This window comes from Caenorhabditis remanei, chromosome IV (genome assembly GCF_010183535.1).
Source record: "Caenorhabditis remanei strain PX506 chromosome IV, whole genome shotgun sequence".
Taxonomy (NCBI): Eukaryota; Metazoa; Nematoda; class Chromadorea; order Rhabditida; family Rhabditidae; genus Caenorhabditis; species Caenorhabditis remanei.
In genome coordinates, this window is record NC_071331.1 from 3,316,025 (window position 1) to 3,339,470 (window position 23,446).

Consider the following 23,446-nt stretch of genomic DNA (forward strand, 5'->3'; position numbering starts at 1 on the left):
TTTGCCTTCACAATGATTTTTCACCCGCTGTGCCAGCGCTTTTATACTTGATCACCATCTGCTATGAATCGAAAATTTAACATCTGCTTCATTCTTTCGCTGTTGCATTTTGCCGTTTGACCATCTGCCACTCCCAGCGACCATCTGGCCCGTTTCATTCAAATTGATGATTGAATGTTTGAAATTAATGATTTCAGTACAGAAGATGTAATAACGAAATTCAACTCAAAAAAAAAAAACTGTGTACAGAAAAAAATTTTGCAAATAACATTCAAAGGACCTCGATATTTTCAAAGGACCCCTGTACTTTGAAGGGACCTCGATATTTTCAAAGGACCTCGATATTTTCAAAGGACCTTGATATTTTCAAAGGACCTCGATAATTTCAAAGGACCTCGTTATTTTCAAAGGACCTCGATAATTTCAAAGGACCTCGATAATTTCAAAGAACCTCGATCGGACGGTAGAGCCAAAATAACAGTTGAAAATCTTTAGGAGCTCGCAAGTTCAGTATTATTGTGATAAACTACTTATACCATCTGTCTGGCAATTTGTTTAATGAGAATTAAATTTTCGTTTCTGTTTAGTCCAGATCATCTTTATTAATTTTGTAGCACTTATTTTGATTTTTGAGAAAATGTGAAACGGAAAGACTTTATTTCATCACCCAGTACTTATCCAAAATTTTATTCACGCTCTCTTGTCCGAAAATCGACCATAAGCATCTTTCGACACAGTTCTATATTCATGATAATTACATAAGAGAAAAGATTCTCCAAACGTCAACATCAATTTTTCGTATTGTTTTTTTTTCAACTTTTTTACTGTTTCGTTTAGGTGTGATAAAACTGAATCAGATAGAAATGGCGATTCAGATGTTCAAATCTCAAACGAAGTCTGCTGGTACTCTGTATGAAATCAATCGTCGACGGTTAATTAGAAGACAGCAAACTTTGAATATCGTGGAATGTTTACATGATTGTCTTTTTCAAATAAACATGAGTGTCAAAAATTGTGAAAATCTACATTTTAGATTTGAATTGAAAAAAATATGTTTTGGGTTCCCTGAAAAACATGCTCTAGTTTTTGATGTTGAATATACATTTCTCGCAACCCGGAATATTTCGATACGCTTACTGTTTACTCTGAAAATGAATAAGTCACAATACATCCGGTTATCAGCTCGGTTATCATATGTATGAAACACATTGAAAACATTAAACTGCAATTTTTTATGATGTACAAATGCGAATGAAGAAAAGGGCATCACGCGGGTAAGTTGACAAGGGGATTTTCATTTCTTCGGGGCCAATTCTCTGGAAAATGTGCAAAATTTGGCAGATTTTGAAGCGCCACGTGGTAGAGCATGGTCGAGAGTATGTCAGTTTCAGCCAATTCTCATGCCTATGAAGACTACTAACATTTGAAGCATTGTAGACAAGAAAAAGTGAACTAACTGTAACAGAAAAAAATGATAATGGAAAAAAGCGAAATAGAAAATAGAAAAAGCGAATAAAAGTAAAAGTGAGAAGAATATTGTTTCCCAAGTTTTTGAAAATTAAAATGAGATCCGAGATGATGAGAGGGTTAAACTTGGTAGAAAGGCACTTACTGAAAATAGAGTTGAGAGAACTGCGTAGCCACTCAATATTGTTGCACAGTCGAATAGAGTGCTTACTAATGGGGACTGGCTGGGAGTTAAGTCTATGATTCAAATTTTGCAAGTGGTGAAGTCAACGTCATTGGAGATGCACTTAAACAAAGTCGTGCGTTTGCTTTAATGCGGATTTGGTTTTTGAAATGACCTTGAGAACAAGATAGAACACCTTGAGAACAAGATAGAACCAGACTTTAATCTCTGAAACCGGAAAATCGGAACAGCAAGTAGAAATTTTACGTGAACTCCACGAGAAGTTATTTCTCTGAACAGTAACATTCAATCAAAGCGAAAAGCGTTCCAAACCTTGCCACGTAAAAAAATAAAACTGTGTATCAGGCACTCTAAAAGAGATCATAAGTAATACCGTATATCAATTGAGTGAATTCTTTTATTTGAAAATTCAAAAATAAACCTATGACACAAAAAATCCATTCCCTGTGGCCAGTGGAAAATTTGAACACATTCATATTTTTTGAAAACGCCAATAAATAATAGTTCATCTGAAACTTCTAAATGTAGTTCTAGCTTTTCTGCAATATTTATTTCAGTTTCAAGAGGTGAAATGATACATGTTAAGAATGTAATTAGAATTAATTTATCAAATGTTCGGTTTAGTTTTACATCAATTCTGTTTCAAAAATTTAATATCTGAAACTCGTTTTTTGTTTTTGTTAGTTTGAGGAGTTGTTTACAATGCAGAACTGAGATTTATTTTTAAGGATTAACAATTTTGAATCAGCCAAACAGTAGAAAAAAAGTAAAACAAGAAAATGTTGTTTCAGTTGATTACACTATCAATGTGAATCCTTCCAGTAAAAAGATTGTATTCTGAATCCGAAAAAAATTTCACATTTTATCCGTGGCCCAGATCACTGTTAATAACACTGCCTATTGAGATAATACCATTTATGCCCTCATTCAATTAACCATTTCGGAGTGCAAAATTAGAAAAGTCATTTATATTTAATTAATTACAATTTGGAGCCGCCAGTTTTGAATGAATGAGACAGAAAAAAAAAACAAAGATTGTACTATCAACATGAATCTTCCAGTAAAAAAGTTTACATTCTGAATCCGAAACCATCAAATTTTTATTCTCGACCTAAATCACAGTTAGTAACATTGGTCTACTGAAATAATACAATTTACGACTTCATTCAAATAAAATATTACAGCCGTGAAAATCTAAATAAATTTACCGTGAAACAACATTCTAAAGTTGTCCAGGCGCGAAGCCCCTTTTTCCCATTTTTAATGATGTTTTCACCTAATATTTTCTGTTTCTAAACATCTGTTAATGTTTCAAAAATGTTTTTTCTCTTACTGGGTTTGAAATATGTATTAGTTTGTAATTTAATTTTTTGCTTTCTTTGGTATTGCAGAAAGTTGAAATTGTACGACCACAAAAAAACAGTCCTGCTTCATAAAAATTTCACAGACTTTACTTAGGGTTAACCTCTCCAGTATGCAACATTAAACCAGAACCGAAGAATGTCTTAACTTCGCCGAGGCCATCATCAAATAACCAGAAATCTAAAGTTTCAAAATGGTGTTAAATGTTCATAAACATTTTGTCAAGTGATGAAGTAATCGCAATCGATTAGTGCTCTCGAATTGTCAAGCTACTAGGAACACTCTGCATTTTTCTGATATTTTGAAGAATCATGATTTACCAATACAAAACCAGTAAATGAGTAGGTAAGTACTGTTCCATATTTACGATAACTATATAACAGAAAAGATTTTTCGAAAATTCTGTTCCTATTCCTATTGGTTTTCAAACTTTTCACTGTTTCGTTTATGTGCAATAACACTGAATCAGAGGGGGATTACTAATAAGGTCAAAATCAATCTTAAGGTGCTTCAAATTTCCAGCGTAACCCGATGATACTGCGTACAAGAAACGTGTGAGTTCAACGAATCTGTTCACCGCTGCAACAAGTAGATTTTATAGTTGTAAGGCGATTTGATGTTACGTTGATATTAATTTAGAATTTTCAAAAATTCCATGAAATTCATTGATTACGACGTCCAATTTATTTCGTTCTAACGAGAAGAACATGAATGAAATATTATTTTACAGCTACTTGAAACAGAAACTATATATATTTTTTAAAATTTCGCTTTTAAAATCTATGTCTCAAGAGTTTTTAAATTATTTCATTCTGCCACTTTTGTTATGAACACAACAATTTTTATATATTTTCATGACTAAAATGAGAAGAAGTCCTGTTTCAATATAAACGTTTCTTTTCTGTACTTCTACTCGAAGGCACTTAACATTGCACATATCACGCAGTAAAAGTTAAATGCAGGTTATCAGTAAAGACAAATCAACCACGTATATTTTGATTCGCAAGTTTTCCGTTTCCACCTTGTCCAAAATATTTCAGGGTTTTTGGTTTACCGATGTTCATTTGTTCAATATGTAATTTCTTTTGTTGATTTTTCAAAGTTCTATCTTCAAAACTACCCGACTCAAAATACTCTTTGAAAAAACTACTATAGCTGATAAATGTGAATTGAACGTTTTCAAACTACACAATCTCGTTTTAGATTTTTTATTCGCCAACCTTGTTCAAGATAATCAATTTTCAGTTATTCACTATTTCTCAATGACTCATTAGGAATGAAACATTTCAGTTTCACAATCAGCTATTCAACTTTTCTTCTAATCTTTTTTCTCAATCAATTATAGGGTTCTCTGGAAAACATGGTCTAGTTTTTGACGTTTTCTTACAACCTGAACGTATTTTAATGCTTACTGTTTCGGGTGTTCCAGAACATCTGATCTATTAAAATTCTGGCATTCAGAGAAATGGTGAAACTGATCCTTTCCAATATTCTTTCAGACCCGTTTTGTCTCTCAACTATTTATCTCCCGTGCCACGTAATCTACATGGTAACTGTCACTATTTCTAATGGATAGTTATCTACCGGGGCTTTACAAATTCGCACCAGTTGTGCCTATGACGTCACCGGAAAAATTGCCAGTGTGCCAAGAGAAGGCTACCGGCCGTCCGACAGTATTGGTCAGCAGCAAGGAAGATAGGACAGAGGGACGGTCTGCGAAGATTTACCTCAATCAGGCGGAAACAAGTTTTTAAAACAAATGAATTTGGTTACCCAATGGTTAAAAATAGATGGTAACAAGTTATGAAGAATAAGAAACAGAAACATTTTCCTGTGTCAAGATTTCCAACTTTAAAATTTTTTACTGCTTTTGATGATAAGTTTACGACGAATCCGTTGAAAATTTCATTACTGCATTCAAACCATTTTTTGTAAAATTGGCTGATTTTAAAAGCGCTTCCAATTAAATCCGGAGTTTATGAAATTCGAAAATGGGACAAACGAAACAGAGTTTTTGAAAATTACAATGACACACGAAAACCCCACGGGAAGTTTTTTCTCTGAAGAGTCCAAACTTTGTCAGCAGCAAAAATAAACTGTGTTTCAGGTACTTTACAAGAGACCATCAGTAAAATCGTATTTCAATACAGACTTCTACAAAAACTGCAAAAATGAAAGAATTTTCAAACAACATTATCAAAGTTTCGCTGGTTCTAACTCATTTAAGCCTATGTTTCAAAATTAACTATCTGTCACAAAAAATCCTGCTTCTCCTATGACCGCCGGAAAAATTGAATCATTCGTATTTTCTAAGATGAGTATTCATCCGGGATTTCTAAATGTACTTCTAGCTTTTCAGAAACATTTATTTCAGTTTCAAGAGGTGTAATTAACAGTGCTAACAACGGTGCAAATATTGTATTTGCTTTCATTAATTCAAGTTAAAAATGTAACAATTAGAATTTAGAAATGCATTTTTTCTCAGAATTGTTATGGACCGACCCGATTTGCCACAAGTCAACATTTTTTTAATCCAATTTAAAGGCGTGTTGTGGTCTGTTGTGATATTTTCATATCATAATGTATGAGTTTCGGCGAGTTCATTTTCATAGTTCAAGAATTTTTTAATTTGGTCCACAACCCGCTGAGAGCGAGCGCTGGAAAGTTTGGTCATTGAGAAGGCCGAAGAAAATTGGTGGCCGTGGCCTAGAAATTCTACTAGAAATTCGTTGATTTTTTGAATTTTGACGGTATTTTCGATTATTTTTGTTGTATTTCTTCAATAAATTCGATAGAATACGGCAAATATTGATAGAAAAACACCAAAAACTGTCGAAAATAACGCCAGAAATAGCAGAATACTGAAAAAACAACTTTACCTGAGTGAAATTTCTAGAACATTCTCGCTGACCAAACTTTCCGTCTGTTTACAAAAATTCAATATCTGAAACTCGTTTTCTGTTTTTACCAGTTCGAGGAGTGCAAAATTAGACAAGTGATTTATATTTAATTAATTACAATTTGGAGCCGCCAGTTTTGAATGAATGAGACAGAAAAAAAAACAAAACAAAAGATTGTACTATCAACATGAATCTTCCAGTAAAAAAGTTTACATTCTGAATCCGAAACCATCACATTTTTATTCTCGGCCTAAATCACAGTTAATAGCATTGGTCTACTGAAATACCATTTACGACTTCATTCAAATAAACCGTTACAACAGTGAAAAACCAAAAAAAATTAAGGTGAAACAGCATTCGAAGGTTGTCCCCTTTCCCCATTTTTAATGATGTTTTCACCTAAAATATTCTGTTTCTAAACATCAGTAAATGTTTTGGTTAGGTTGATTTTCATACTGAATCTAACTTTTGGTTCTTTAAATTTTTGTATAAAATTATAAAATGACACTGTTCGAACAAAAGATTTTCAAATTTACACTAGTTATCTCCTCATTGAGTAGGTAAATACAGTTCGATGTTTATGACAATTACATAACAGAGATGATTTTAGAGTTGTAAAGCGATTTGATTTTATGTTTTTCGAATTAATAAATTTCAAGAACGCAATGATATTTATTGATCACCTTCATGAAATAACGAAAAGACCATGAATGAATGAAAGACCATGAATGAATGAAAGACCACGAATGAAATACTATTTTACAGCAACTTGAAACAAAAACTATTTTTTCTGTGTATCTCATTTTTCAATTTATTTTTCAACGATTTTTCCAGTCTATTATTTTTTTATGAATACTGCCAAAATAAGCTGAACAAATATTTTTACATGACAAAATTGAGGAAAAGTCCTGTTTCAATATAAACATTTATTTATGTTCTGTACTTCTACTCTGAAGTTATTACGAGATCACTTCTAAGAACAATAAACGCTGCAATTATTCACATAATAAAAGTTAATTGCCGGTTATTAGTAAGGATCAATCGATCAAGTTTATTTTGAATCACAAGTTTTCTGTTTCCATCTTATCAGAAATGTTTCAAGCTTTTCGTTTCGTCGATATAATACTTTCTTTTCTTTTTGATCTTTTAAAGTTTTTCTTCGAGACTCCCGATTCTAAACACACTTTGAAAAAACTCCTGTTATAGCTCATCCATGTGAAGTGAAGTTTTTCAAACTTCACATTTTTGTAGCTTTTTTTTATTCGGTAACCTTTGCATAAATTTAAAAACTAATAAAAAACCGTTTCGTCACTATATTCAAACAAACCGAAATTTAAGTAATCCATTCCCAAAATCGTGTATTGTTGGAAATTTGATGAGCTGATTAAAAAAATGAAGATGGCACTACAGTAGTATCAATGAAGTTCAGGTAACATTTTTACTTTTTCGGAAAGCTTTTCACATTTTTTCTGCTTCAACTTGCCCAGAAATGTTCCGACATTTGTTTTTAGTTACTAAATTTTAACTTTTCTGTTTAGGTCCGATAAATTAAATTAGATGAAAATGGCAATTTATATAATTTTTTAAATTCAACAACGAAAGTGTTCATCACTGTTGCAAGTAGTTTGTATAGCTGTGTAACGATTTTCAGAGCTGTTCTGTTTTCTTATTATTCTAATAATTTCAACACTTTAAAAATACCACAAAACTCATTGACAGTTTCTAAATACGAAGTTAAACAGTCAATAATTGCGTGTTAATTTGAAAAGCATGAATAACATTTTACATTAGAACAACTTGAAACAGAAACCATTTTTCTTGTGATTTGTCTGATAATGATGCTTTGTTCAGAACACTACTAGAAATTCTAAACCATTTTTTCATGTTTCAATAATAACATTTTTCGAACTTCTACTCAGAACTTATAATGGTCCGTTAAACACAAACAATTCGCAAATTTATTTTAATCGTGTTAAACCAATTATACCATCTGTCTTGCAATTTTTCCATGAAAATCAGGTTTTTATTTATTTTTCAGTGGTTGTCTTATCATCCGCCATACCTACCATATTTGAAAAACTAGTTTCGATGTTAAAGAAAATGTGAAACTAAAATTCTTTATTTCCTCACACACTACTAATCTAAAATTTCATTCACATCCTCTTCTCCGATTATGGTTTGCAATAACAAATGACGATAGCATGAATGACTCCAGGAATATAAAGAAGATAGCAGAGAGCCAAGTTGCACCAGACAGCTGCACAACAACGATTTCCTTTTTTGAGGTACACGGCGATTGGCTATAAATTAGGTTTTCAAAGTTTCTTTTTCAAAATGGTTTTACCGGAACAGAAAATTTTCTTTTTCAACAACTTCTTATTTGAAAATAGTAGCAGTACACATGTTCAGTCTTTAACATGTTCTAAACTTTAAAGTTGAAAACTCACCGGAATAAGGATACAGAGAATACATAAACAGCACGGATGAACCTCTCCCATTTTGAAGACGACGAGAATATGAGTTGGAATGAATTTTATTTTATCAGATCTTATCTACGCCACGGTCTCTTTGAAAAAAGTCACGCGTGAAATGTTCTAATTATTTTTTTCCACATCATCTGAACTTTCACGCTGAATACTGTCTCTTGCTATTTTTGAAAAAAAAGTAGGGCAAACGTTTGAAACGCTCTAACTTTACAAAAACCACATCAATTTGACTGAAAATTTTTGAGACAGATATAAAAAACAATTTCCTACATTTTCATGTGCAATACATAGTAATATGATATCAGTCTTTGGAAGTCAGTGAACGCAATACGCAAAAAACGAGAAATTTGACAGAATTTGAGAAAAGTATTGGATTTATGTTGCAGAATTTGTATAGAATCTGGATCTGATCACTATTTTAGTTAAATAAATCGATTTCAGTTCAAAATGGCTAATCTTCAGCACATTCTCCGATTTTTCTCATGATTTAGGTTGAATTTCAAAAATGTGGCGTCTTATAGAGCCCCATTTCTGATTCAAATGAGATTTAAAGCAAGATTTTTCATTGGAGAATAAAAAACAATTTGACATTAAAACACCTAAAAACAGGTCAAGACGAAAATTGTAATGGTAAACTAATAGTAAGTTCGTAGAAATGTTGCAGTCGCTAGGTTTTCGTTAAAATATTCCTGTTTCAAATAAACAGAAAAATGTTTCAAAATTGAAGTTTTTTGTTAGTGTTAACATCTTGACTTTATTATTTGAGCGACGTTTCGCAACTATCAATTTCGGAACCATGCCGTTGCGCAACCATACAAGTTTTAATAATTTTTGAAGAAAGATGTCAGTTGACCCAATTTTTTATTTTATTGGTGAAACTCGAAATGTCAAATTGACCCAAATAAAAAATTATCTGTGCAGCTGTGAGAGGAATAGTTGCAAAATGGCAAGTGACGAAACGTCAATTTTGCAAAGAATCATTTTTTGAGAATCCGAAAAAAAAAACGCATTCAGTTTTCTTCTGTTTCAAATTGACGATAAACTTTCCATATCATTATTTCCAGTAATACCACCAAAAGGAAATTTGATATTTGCGCTTCATGAAAGTGGGTCAGTAAATATATATGTATCTATATTTTGACCATTAGTGGGATCTCACCATGCATTTTTTCGTGATAGGGTGTGTTTAAGGTTTAGGAAGATTTTCAAAATAATACTGTTTCTATGATATCACATTGGCATTCAAATCGTATGTGCATCATTGCCACCATCTCACACATCAATTCCCAAGCTTTATCCCGTTCTTTATCTCCACCGCGAAACATATACAAAAAAATACAACAAAAAAGTATAATACACAAATCAATCCTTCTCCAAATAGAACCGATCCAAAAAATTCCCAACTTTGTCATCGGTATCCACAAAATACGTGCTGATATGCGTAGAGTTGTACACTTTCAGACGAGTATATCCATATTGGCCGAGACGGCTTGCTGAGAACGATTGGGGTGTCGTGTCGGACGGTCCTTCATGCGTGTGACAGCCCTGGAAACAATGTTCTTTCTGGAGAATCCAAGAGAATGTTCTAGCAAACTACATATGTCAGGTTCGTAACAGTTTCTGGAGACTGTACCAAACTATATCAGGTCCTAGAAACATTAAAATCTTACCGCTGATCCAGTCAGAATATACACCGGTGCCTTTGCATTTTTGATATGTCCAGCGTCTCCCGATTTATATCCAACTTTATCATAAATCGGCCACATTCTCTCATACGTATGCTTATGTCCATAGAGCACCATATCCACTTTATAATCCTTCAACAACTTCTCCAATCCCGGCAAGTCAGTGGTTCCCTTTCTTGAAAGCATATCAGTAGGGTCATCACATCCACCAGATGACCTAGTAGAACAGTACCATGGTCTATGGAACATTACTATTGTCCATTTCAGCTTATTTTTCGATAGATCCTCTTGCAACCACTTGTATTGAGCATTCGCTTCCTTTGTCATTTTCTCGGCGTAATACTCGGAATTCAATCCGACGAAGTGAACGAATCCATAGTCAAAGCTCCAGAAGAGATTATTGTCATAAACTCCATTCTTTGGCATAGTGAACCGATTGACTATTTGATTGAAGTGAGTGTCCGACTCATGATTCCCTGCGAACACCATATAGGGAACATACGCTGCGAATGGTTGGATCGCCTTCATATAAGCATCCCCACGATCTCCTTCATCATCATGTAGATCATACGCGATATCCCCGATGTGAATGATTACATCGAAATGGTCATTATGAGTAGCATCAATTAGTTGATTTATTGTTGGCATCCCTTTATAGACACTCAAGTCACCAAAGATAGCAACACGAAGCTCTTTGGAAGGGTCGGGTTGTTTGAAGTGGTACACGTCGGACATGTCTTGAGAGCTGCCCACTTTGTAGTCTGGAAAGTAAATTTAGAGAACACTGCGTATTCAACCAACTAAAAAGTAAAAACTAGTCAAAAGAAAACTGACTAGGGAAGGATCCCGAGTCAAGATGGAGTTACAGGTCGAGATATATATCACTAGAACCGAAATTTTGCGCTGATTTCAAATCTGCATTTCAATTTTGCTAAACGATCTCGACAAAAAAGTTATTCGCGTTTTTGTGGCTTCTTAGTGCAAAAATAAGCATTTTCAAGACTCCCAAAATTAACGTTTTTCTTATTTTCTTCAAATTTTTTTGTGTTGTAGGTGCAGTTCCAATCATGTAAATTGTATTGTTTGTGTTGGAACTTCAGAAAATTTTCAGACAAATTTTTTGTAGATGCGTCATTTTTGAAAATTTAAGAAACTACACAAAAATTTTTCTGAAAATACTTTCTGAAATCATATATTGCCCAAATCATCTTTACATCCGTAATCATACGTACAGCACAAAAAAAATTTGAAAAAAAAAGAAAAACGTTAATTTTGGGAGTCTTGAAAATGCTCATTTTTGCACTGAGAAGCCACAAAAACGCAAATAACTTTTTTCAGAGAATCGTTTAGCAAAATTGGAATATATATTTGAAATCAGCGCAAAATTTCCGTTCTAGTGATATATATCTCGACCTGTAACTCTATCTTGACTCGGGATCCTTCCCTAGTGAAATCTGAAACAGTAAAAAACGGAAAAAAACTCACAATAAACATCGCCAGCTACCATTTTAGTCATCGTTGCTCTGTGAGTATATCTGATATATCCGTGGGATCCTTGATCTTTCCATGAAGTCGTCGTGGCTTTTGCAGTCCATCGAAGTGAGTCTTTGGAGAGACCGTATGTCACGTATGGCGTCACGTTGGGTACTGGAATTTTGTTTTCTGTTACATTTAAATTTTAAGAGGATGGTGGTGTAGTGACGATAATCTCGGGTTATTTTGTGCTTCTAAATAGCTGAAATTTGCTTTGTGCCCTTCTACTGTAGTCATTGTGAAAGTGAAAAAATTAACTTTGATTTGAGTGGTAAGCTCCGCCTTAAAAGGGCTGTGCGAAGAAAAGGAAAAAATCGAAAAAGTCGAAAAAAAAAACTTAAGAAAGCTGTCTGAAAAAACTCATTTTTCGAAGGTGAAAATCTTGAATTTTTATGAGTATTTTAAAAACAGACCCCCAGAAACTTGTTTTTGAGTACAAAATTATAAAAAATTCTTGAAAAATTGAAAAATCACTATAGTTATTTTGTTGCTTAATTTTTTTAAAGTAGGAAAAATTTCCAAAACACTAAGAACCGTTTTTCTGAAAACTATCCGAAAAATTTTTGTCTGAATAATTTTTCGCAATTAAACTTTTTGAAAACCTTCGAAAAATCCGAAAAAAATTGTTCTGTTTTGGAGGCGGAGCCTAAAGGTTTAATAAATATTTGAATTCATATAAGAGAATTACTGTCCAAAGGCTTAAATGGAAATTTAAGTGGATAGCCTATAACTGGAAAGTTTAAAGTTCACTGGTATTACTTTTTTTTATGCTGGCCAATGTATCAAAAAAGCCATATCTTTTCTTGCGAATTCCGATACTTCTGAAAATTTAAAAAAAAAACTTTTATCTTTGGAGCATATGCCAAAAAACACTCTAAACGCCCTAAAGTCCCGTTCTCCGGAGGACTACACGGCCGCGCTGAAAAGCTCTTTTACCAAAGCTCCTTTTGAGTCAGGAGAACGGGAAATGTAGCGTTTAAAGCTATTTTCAGCATACGCCTCAATGATAAAAGTTTCTTAAAATTGTCTGAAGTATGATAATCTAAAATCAAAAATATTGCTTCGGTCCTCCGTTAAATATTATTCTTCTAACTGTTTCTCATACTCTTCATATTCATTTATCAAGCTATCCGTTTCACTTCTTCAGCCATATTCACTCACGAAAAAAACTCACATGGTCCCTGTGTCAACCAAGTCACCACCATCTCATCCATCTTCCCACTCAAACTCAGATGAACTTGTTCCACTTTGTTCGCATCGGTCACGCCACATAATATCGCACAGAAAAATAGAAATCGATACATTTTGGAAGAAGAATGCACTCAGAAAATGTAAAATTCATGACATTTTATAATCTTTTTTTGTTTGACTTTTCCAGAGTCATCATTTCAGATTACTTGTTATCTATCAGGCAAAGATCGGAGTGATAGCATTCGGAAGTATTAAAATATGCAAAATATGGGGAATAGCATTCGCGCTCTATGGCACTTGCAAAATAAGTACAGATATGACAGTCTCTATCGGAAATGGTCATTATTCAAATAACTTTTTTTAACCTAATGTTTGAACTCGACACATACTGATAAGGTTGGAAGAGACAGAAAGTAAATTATCAGGGAATGATACTCCTACGCACGTGTTGCAAAAAAATAATGTGAGAAAAAGAGGGAAGAGAGAAATTGTGGTTTGGGACGAGGTGGTTTGGTCGTTAAGCAAAACTGACAGATGATGGAATGAACGTTCTGGAATTTTCAGTTTCAAGTATGCTGTAAGTAGAAGGGCGTGGGGTCCGAGTTTGCTCTGTTGTTCATAAACAGTACATTGAGAAACTCTAATTACAGAAATTATTTAAAACTGTAAAGCAGGTCTCAATTGTCTCTAAAATTTTCTTGATGAGATTTTAAAACAATTTATTCATTCCAAAAAAACAATTTTTTTAAATATTCGCCGTTGTCAATAATTATATTTTTAAAAAATAATGAAAGAAAAAAAAAGTTATGAAACGGAAAATTCTCGAAAACTTGTTATTTTGAGAAAAAAATCATTAATAGATATGTATGTACATAGAAAATTTGCACAGTGTGCTGAAATCAGAATTTTGAATAAAAACAGTAAGAGATTTCGATCAGGTGTGATAAAAATGGATTAGATAAATCTAACAATAGAAACACGTTTTCCAAAAATCTAATTTTGTATTACTCAAATCAGTTTGTCTCAAAATTTTTATTTTTCATTCATTGCTTAGATTTCACACGCTCAGATTCAGGTTTGGTTTTCCGCAGCAGCAGACTGAATCAGTTTTGTGTGTTTTCAGTTTCAATTACTCATGAAAATTACTAATGTGTTTTTGTTATACTCGTTTGGTGTTGGTCCTTAAACTGATTTTTTTTAACTTCTAAGGTTTCAAGCGATCTTGAATGTCAAAATGAATAACTTTGTTTTAGTGAATACAAAAAAACATTATATAGTTGTTAGAATCAAGAAAATTAACAGGTATAATTATAAAAATTCAACAGCATGAAAAGAAAGTCTCTGACAAATACATCTACTATCAGAAATAACAGAAAAGTTAACAAATCCAGTGGGTAAGAGATCGATTTGAAACAGTTCTAAACACAATTGGGAAAAAATAGTGTTACAGAAACTTATTATACAACTAGGATTTTTCAAGTTGCATTTATTATAATCAATAAATTGAGAAACTCTTACAGACATTATTTAAAGCTGTAACACTGGTCGTACAACAATTGATTCTGTACAAATGAAAAAAAAACATTAATGGAAATGTACATTGAAATTTGCACAGTGTTCTAAAATGAGATTTTTAAATAAAAACAGCGATTTCAAATCTGAACATGTTTGGAACCGGAACCAGGAATTTTATTCCGGTTTCGATCAGATGTGATAACAGTCGAATAGATAAATCTTACAATGGAAAAGTTATTCTATGTGAGAACAACAATCTGATTTTGTATTTCTCACATCAGTTTTTCATCAAAATTTTTAGGTTTCATTCAGTGCTTAGATTTAGTTTTGGTATCAGTGTTTTTAATATGAGTTTTTTTTATTTCGGAATTATTTCTAATCCAAACTTTTCATTTAAGAAATTTGATACTGTGTGCGAGCAAAACACTGAATCAATTTTAGGCGCCTTCTGTTTCAATTACTCATGATATATATTTCAAACTTCACCCTCACAATTAAATAAATAAAAACATTTATTAATTACCTATTCTTGTATTCTGTCAGTGACAATCATTCCTTCATTAAACAAATGATAAATAAATAAATAAATAAATAAATGATAGGTATTCAATGCTGTAGTCATACAAAGCTTGAAAAAGATCTTCCCGGACATATTAGCCAGGGCGCGGCTTCAGGCGGATCTTCAGAAAGTTTGACCGCTATTTTTGGAGTCTTTCTATTTTAGCTACTGGCACGATCCATAAACCCAATTTATTAAGTGAACTGAGAAACGGAATTGAAATGTTGAAATCTAGAAAATTAATAGGTATAATTGCAAAAATACAACAACATGGATAAAATTGTTTGACGAAGATACTATCAGAAATAACAGAAAAATGAAAGAATTCATTGGGTTCGACATCGATTTGTGACTGTTCTAATTTTTCCTCAAAACTACTCGATTAGTCGTGAAATCCCATGTATTATCGTCATTGTATCGCAAAAACAGTTCCGAATCCTGCTAATATAAATGTGCGGAAGACTGGAGCTGGAAAGCCGAAAACGCAAATATAATCAAATACAAATTTAAAAAAAAATTGTTAAAATCAAAAATATCTATTTTTGTGTCTCTTTTATGGTGTCTGTAGAACCGAATAAAAATGTGTCAGATATTCAATGCAACGTTAGAAATCCAGTCTAGGTGTGTAGAACAAAGCAAGGAGACTGGAACCTTTTTAGTTTTCATTTGCAGTCCTATTTTGCATTTGATGCAGATTGAAAAATAAAATTTCTGAAGAGAACAAAACAAATAAGAAGCTGTAAATCTTCCAACCATGGGTTCCTAAAGTTTTGAAACCAAGACAACTTGAAACTTTCCCATTTTGAAACAACGTGCATGAAACATTATGCGGGGATATGGTATTTTCAAGGTGCAACTCTTTTTTCAGTAAAATCGAATAAACAAGTCTAAAAACATTGTAAAAAAACCATACTTAGTGGAATATGCACGTTAGTGGAATTATATGTTGTCAGAAATGAACGAATATCTAGAAAAAGTGAAACTGAAAAGTGCTTTGTATCTGGATTTTTAAGTTTGAAAATTTTTTCGTAATTGCATATTTTCATCGTCAATTTTCATGCAACAACTAAGAATTTATTCAAGTGTTCTGAGAATTATAACAAGTAGCAGAGTTGCGCGGAAGTGGATTTTTCTAAAACGGAAGTCGGAAGTCAGAAGTACATTTTTGAAAACGGAAGTCGGAAGCCGGAAGTCGGAATTGAAAAACGCCCGGAAGTCGGAAGTCGGAAGTTGGAAGTCGGAATTAGATTTTTTGCAAATATTCAAAAACTTCTAGGAAAAGTTCATAAAATTCGCAAAAATCAGTGGAAAATTAGTTTTTGTCTGAAAAAAAAACCTATTTTCTGTCCTTTTAGCCCATTTTTCCTTGTATTTCTGCAAAATGTACTTTTCGGAAACTCCACAATTATGGAATGACGGAAGTCGGAAGTAAACATCCGAAAACGGAAGTCGGAAGGCGGAAGTGGGAAGTAAAATTTTCAAAACGGAAGTCGAAAGCCGGAAGTCGGAAGTCGGAATTCCGCGCAACTCTGACAAGTAGTTAGCACAATAAAACTAATCTTCATTTACAAACTGAGTCCTTAAACTTAACCCCGTGAAACTATACTGTAAAGCTCATTTGACAATTTTGAAACATAAAATGTTCAAAAAAAATTACAGTGAGATATTTTCACTAATTTCATTTCTAATACATTGATTCTATGTATCTTTTCTTTGGTATTTCATATTAACCCGGTTATTTCATAAACTTATTGAAAGGGCGTATTGAATGGATACGCATTACAGGGGTTTGTAACTGTAATTTATGAAAAATATGACTTCCAATTATCATGAAATGCAGCGGAACAGTAATAACAGTTGTGGCAAACTACTATCACAATATCTTTATAAACGATGCATGTGTAGCAAGAACGAAACATCATTGGAACGTGTTCATACAGAATCTTTAAAAAATATTCTGACATCATTCTGACCACACTATACTTTACTATGTCCCTGATGACGGCTTTAGCAAAAGTTAATAAAAAACCAGTAAGATATCACATATTGTAAACAGTAAGTATTATAAACTAGTTTTTCGCCAGTTCTGAAAAATTCTGTTTCGAATTGACAACTTTTTCTTTTGTATTCTTATGAAATGTTTCATAGCATCGTTGAATTTTGGAGATTTTCTGAATTTAAATTAGAAAGACCCCCCTTCTAATATTTTGCGTTCAGTCATGTTTCTCTGCTTTCAATGTATACAAATAAACATAAAAGCACTGAAATTTTATAATATTAGGTTCTGAAAGCAAAAGCCAACTAACACCAATGATTTGGTTAAATCAAAACAAACTTCTAAAACCTTCTTTTTCTACTGACACACAAAATCTTATTCAAAAAATTGAAATGCCTGTTTCCAATGGACATGAAATTCACATACATACATAGGTTTTCTGTTAATTGGTCATCGATTTGCACCGCACATACTCATTATCAATACATATTAGAAATTAGAGCGGGATTTTAAATTCACATCAGACTAGTACTTAGTTTCACATTGTTACGGTTTCAAACTGGTTTTTTTAACAGAAATTGATATTCAGATTTTGTTTGGAGCTCTTTGCTTGACAAAATGTTATCAGATTAGATCACATTATTGTTTAATACCTCTCAAAACTAATCGCAATAATGTGTCATGTTAGAGTAATCAGTTTTTGTTGAAACAATTAAACAAAAAACAATTAAAAATCATTAAAATCGAACTTTTTCTTGTTGTTAATTTATGTTGTAAAATTTTTATGCTAATTTGTGTTACACACCAACAATGACTCCAGTTCTGCTTCTCTTCCTATTACTTGTTGTGAGTTTGAACTTATATTTGACAGAGACAATTTCCTCTGGAAACGTGAAAGCAATGCGCGAATTCCAGTTTCTGTTGCCCGCTATCAACTTGAAGCTCAAGTTGTTTTTCCTAACAATATTCTTCAAAAAAAATCTTTATTTCCTTCTTTATACAAAAAATACCCCGTTTCAAATCGCCCACTTTTTTTACTTGTTTCAACAAAAACTGATTACTTTTTCATAGTCAATACATTATTGCTAAATTGCGAGTATTGAAGTGTTTGAATTCAAAACCTTATAAGATAATACTGAAACTTAAAAAAAATCTATTTGAAAAGCACTGTTTTTGAGAACCTGATATGTATTCTAGAGTTTTCTGGTAATGAAACGAATGTTCCTGTCAGACCTAAATTACTTTTTTCAGAATGTCCTGAATTTATTAATCCGAAACCAGAACTTTATTTTCCCATTTTGAAAACTGAAGTACAGTAGCTGACACCTAAAAAATCCTAACTTTATTTTATATACTTTCTGTCTTCCAGACTTTCTTAGTCATTTTTCTAGAGCTATAAGTAACAATACAATTAGTGTCAATAATTTTGAAAATGGAGTACAATAATTCCAACCAGAGAATCTTGAAGACAGTTACACAAACACGAAATTCATAATTTTCAACTTATTTTATAGTTTTGAAACAGAAAATTTCTGTAACAAGTCATACTTATGAATACAATTTTTGGGTTGGGAATAATTACTGAAAACATATTCGAGGTGTTCGCAGTTTTACAACAAGTGGTACAGTTGGGAGGAATATGTTCTTCATTGATGTAGTGTAGTATAGAACAATAATCTTTTTATTTTTTCAGAACATGTTGAAAGAGTACTCATTTAAAAAGTCAATAGAAATTTAACTCTGAAATGTTTCCGTTGTCAATAAAACATTTCATAATAATTAAGAGGAGATTTCACTGACAAAGAGCTATTATACAATTATCACAGTCAGTGCGAATACTATTTAAAAAAATATGTTTTGAAACAGAAAATTTCTGTATCAAGTCATACTTATTATGAAAACAATTTTTGAATTGGGAATAATTACTGAAAACATATTCGAGGTGTTCGCAGTTTTACAACAAGTGGTACAGTTGGGAGGAATATGTACTTCATCGATGTTGTGTAGTAAAGGTCACTAATATTCTTATTTTTTCAGAACATGTTGAAAGAGTATTTATTTAAAAAGTCAATAGAAATTCTTTAACTCTGAAATGTTTCCGGTTTCAATAACAACATTTTTCAATAGCTGAAAGGTGATTTTACTGACAACTACTTAATAATTTCACAAAACCTATCAAAAAATTAGCACAGTCAGTGCGAATACTATTTTAAAAAACATATCAATTTGCGATAATTCATTCATCCGTTTATTCTTTAATAGCCAAGTTTCAAAAATTTTTAATTTCAATAATAAGTTAGTTTAAGCATCATTAATCTTCAAATTATGCAACAAATGACTGGAATGTGGTCGCGTAACCTCAACCATCTCATTATCCACCACACTTTCATACAACATCTTCGCAGTTCCAATCTCAAACTTCTTCGGATCCACTCCATACACCGACATCATTTCGACACTAGGCACCTCCTTCTCGCATTGGATTCCCGTAAATCCGACTGGACACGAGCACTGAATTCTCTCGTGGAGGTTCTTCCCGAATGATGAGATACACGACCCTTTGTTCTTGCATTTGCACCACTTTTTACTGATTGATTGTTTGCAATCCAACCCTTTTTTACCAACTGGACAGCCTAGTTGTCCCAGGGAATTACACTCTTTCCCGACTCGACTCGCTGTCTCGGAACAGCAGAACACATTGCATTGGTCACCGTAGTACTGCCTGAAAAGAGATAGTGGGATTTCATAATTTTTAAAGGAAGGTACTCACGTGTCACATTCAATATTGATTTTGATACCAGTGAAAGGATACATCACAGTTAATGGGGAAAGGATGCCACGTCTCGGTGTAAAAGTTGCGGTGATGGTGGCGTTATCGATATCTGAAAACTAGACACAGATAAGACATTTAGAGTACACTACCGTGCAGAAAGATATACAATATGGCATTTTTTGTTGAAATTGACCAATTTTGATAGAGTGTTACGGTATCACTAAAGTAAATTTTGTATAAACCATACAGACCGGAGGTAAAGGTTCATTTTTGCAGTTGACAACTTTTTGTACGAGCACTCCCTAGCAAGTTACATATCGACAAAGTAAGTTCTCCCTCAAATCCTTTATACATAATCTACTTCAGGGATACCGTACCCCTCTCTTAAAATTTGTCATTTTCAACTGACTTAGGCCTAATTGTATATCTTACTGCACTGTACAGTATATTATGTTAGAACATACCCAATCGATCCTGATTGATCACAAAAACAGTTATAATGACGGTTTCATTGAAATCAATTGGAATTTTTGCAAGTTTTTCTGTCTTATTAGGGGACACCAGGAATGGAACGAGACGGGAGTTGGAGCTATTAGTATTGAGACTTGAGACATTTAACACAGATTTCAGATTGAAGTCACTTTTGAAAGACACCTCGAGATATCCGGTGCACTTAACCTAGAAAAAAAAATATTTTATTTTCAAAGAAAATTCAAAAAAAATTAAAAACCGACCTGACTGAAAACGAGGAATATAATTCCAAAAAGTAGAGAGTAGTAGTGATTCATTGTGCGTACTGAGGAAAAGAATGGGGGAAAAATAAGAGAATATGAATATAGTCTCAGTCAGATTGCTATCTTTTGACCTTTACGGCAGCAGATAGGGGCATCAGATAGGATATTAGATAAGATAATGGGGGAGGGAACGGTTTTTGTACAAAGATTAGTTAAGATAACTGTTTGAATGGAATACTCGGTTAAATGAAGAAAATGAAGAAAAACGAAAGCATTTTAAATTTCAGAAGAGTAAAATTTTTATCGAAAGTAGTCAAAAATCCTAAGTTGCAGTTTTATGATATTTAAAAAAATAGTCAAAAATTCCACCCGGCCCGTTGCATGTCTGAAATTATTGTATTTTATGAAAAAAAGATATTTTACGTATTTTCGGCAAATAAACTACATAGTACAACTTGTAAAACCAACCGAGATAAAATGAAGACAATGCATATCAAAAACAATGTTGAACAATTTTTTTATCGTCTAACATGTTTCAATTCTTCCGCGTATTATCAAATCGTTATTTTTCCACATTCATGCAGACGATGAAACAGAAAATATAGTTCTTTACTTTGATACAACAAGCATTGTAATGCATTTCTGAAATCCTTCTGTGAACGGAGTTATGAGCCGTCAAACTTTTCATATTGTTCATGTATTATCGAATCGTTATTTTTTCAAATTCATATGGACGGTGCAACAGTAAAAATATAGTTTTGTGTTATTGTTTTAGTAAGCATTCGAAAAACTCATACTTGTCACGGGCCGGGCCGGGCCGGGCCGGGCCCGCTAAAAAATCTTCCAGCCCGGCCCGGGCTGGCCCGGCCCGGCCCGTTCGGCCCGTCAAACTATTGAAAAAAATTTTTCGTCGTTTGATCAAGAACTTGCTGGAGGCTTCTGAAAGTAGTCTAATCGAATCCCCCGACCTTGATTTAGTATAAACCGACGAAAAAATTTAATTTCCAAGACTTTCAATTCTATTTTTCAAAAATAATTTTTTGCTGCGGGCCCTGCGGGCCGGCCCGGGCCCTGAAATTTTCAGCGGGCCCGGCCCGTGATTTGACAAGTATGGAAAAACTAGTTAAATTTTAACTTTTTTGAATATTTTTCAGGAGTAGAGATTCTTGTTGTTGTGAACCAATATAATGTACCTTTTCAGTATGAGAAAATCACTGAAACAGAATAAATTGACTAGGAGTTTGAACAACCATCATTTTTTGGCGTCTTGTGTAAGCAAATGACTGAAAATTTCAAAGTTTCTAAATTGACATCTGGGACGGCGTTTCATTTGCTCTCGATAAGTCAGCGGAAATAACATTACCCAGTTCTCGGCTTGAAACCTTGTTAATGGAACCGTAAATACGATAAAAGGTTTCAATCGAGAAAATGTTCAACGTATTTTAATTAGCGAAAACGAAAATCTTTGGGTTAGTTGCCTTAAGATCGGACGAGAAATGAACAGAAATTTTTTTACGATACAAATTGATGTATTGTTTGAAAAATAACAGTTTCAGTGGTATTCTATTTTTCTTTGTGTTTTATAAGAGCCACTTCCTCTCAAGTTCAATTCGAAAAACCATGAGAAACTAATTTCAAGATTTGCTTTGTAATTATTTCGTACAGAACTAGATTTAGTAAAAGATTTCTACAAAGAGGTTTTTGTCAGATTCCAGAATTTCTCGTTATTACTTAAAGAACACTTACTATTGGGGACTTATACTGTTCGTTCTTGGGTTTTCTGTTATTTATTGAGAAAGATGAAACCGATAATTTTTTATTGTTTTAAAAACAAAGGTAACAATATCTATTTTTTGAATGTTGTGTTCAATTGATAGCTAGCCACAACCTCGTCGAACGAATTAATACTAAAATTTACTGAATCTCTTCTCTGATAATATTGAAACGGTTATAACAATTCGTAATGAAGGCAAACACACTAATACGAAATCAACGAAATCAATGTGGAACTAGAATTTTCAAAACTTACACAGAGCAATCCGCGAAGTGATTTTTCAATGTTGGCACCTTGTCATTTCACGACAGTTTTCCATTAATCTTTTTTTTAATCCGACTACTTCAAGCTTAACTGAAACAGACATTGCAGATTTTTCTTATGGCGGTGTAATCTATACTTTGACTTCTCTAACAAGTATTCAAATTCGCTCAGGAACATCATAATTCTGATGACTCAAAGACGTTGTAATTGAAAATTTTAAATCGCAAGATTAACGGAATATCCTTTTCTCTAAGTTTTATCACAACTAATGTTTTTGAAACTGTTTTTATTGGATTTTTAGCATATGCCGGTTCTTTTACAGAAGCATACACAAAACTTTAGCAATTTTAATTTTGAGACAGCTGTTTTGTCTAGACCAACCAAGGCTGTTGAAAATCGCGGCCGGCCGCGGCTTTCTAGCATATCAACTGAAAACATGACTTGATATGCTTTTGACTTTTTGGTACAAATCTGACAACCAGGGTTCGACCCCCCCCTCGTGGCAAAACTTTTTTGTTTTTTGTTTTTGACTTTTTGGTACCAATCTAACAACCTTTTTCATTTTTTTCTTCTCGCGGCCGGCCGTGCGACAGCCTTGGTCTAGACTCAAAACTACAAAAAATTACATAAATTTTGACCCTCCGCCACAAGACTATCAACCTGTCAATGTGAAAACTTTAAATACAATATTGAAACAGTCACGTGGAATTGTTTAATTTTCAAACTATCCCAGCCATGCGTGAAAAAAAGCAGTTTTGTATTTTAAGCTTATGCACTAATAGCAAGAGGTTGTTCGAAAGTATAAATGATCAAAACATTAACACTCTAACAATGAAAAACCTTCTATTACAGTTATGAAACAGTAGAAAGTGCCCACAAAAGTTTTGAAATTATACTGTTTTCTTATCGGTTTATTTAATGCAGATATCTCATTACTTATTCATCTAGGAAATTGATGTAATCGGCATTTTTACAACCAATTTAATTGAATTTTAGTCAAAAATTGATTTAAAAAACTACTGA

The 23,446-nt window shown here is 33.0% G+C and overlaps 2 protein-coding genes across 2 annotated transcripts; both read right to left on the reverse strand.

Moving 5' to 3' along the window:
* Positions 1-9,761: 9,761 nt before the first annotated feature.
* Positions 9,762-12,921, reverse strand: GCK72_012327 (uncharacterized protein; the record flags this gene model as incomplete). The annotated part of the gene is made up of 4 exons (XM_053729019.1): positions 9,762-9,944; positions 10,070-10,845; positions 11,570-11,731; positions 12,792-12,921. 4 exons carry the CDS (start codon positions 12,919-12,921, stop codon positions 9,762-9,764), a joined length of 1,251 nt encoding a protein of 416 aa, XP_053583791.1.
* Positions 12,922-19,179: 6,258 nt separating this feature from the next.
* On the reverse strand, positions 19,180-20,439 carry GCK72_012328 (uncharacterized protein; the record flags this gene model as incomplete). Its single annotated transcript, XM_053729020.1, has 4 exons — positions 19,180-19,600; positions 19,649-19,760; positions 20,116-20,329; positions 20,386-20,439. 4 exons carry the CDS (start codon positions 20,437-20,439, stop codon positions 19,180-19,182), a joined length of 801 nt encoding a protein of 266 aa, XP_053583792.1.
* Between the last annotated feature and the right edge of the window lie 3,007 nt (positions 20,440-23,446).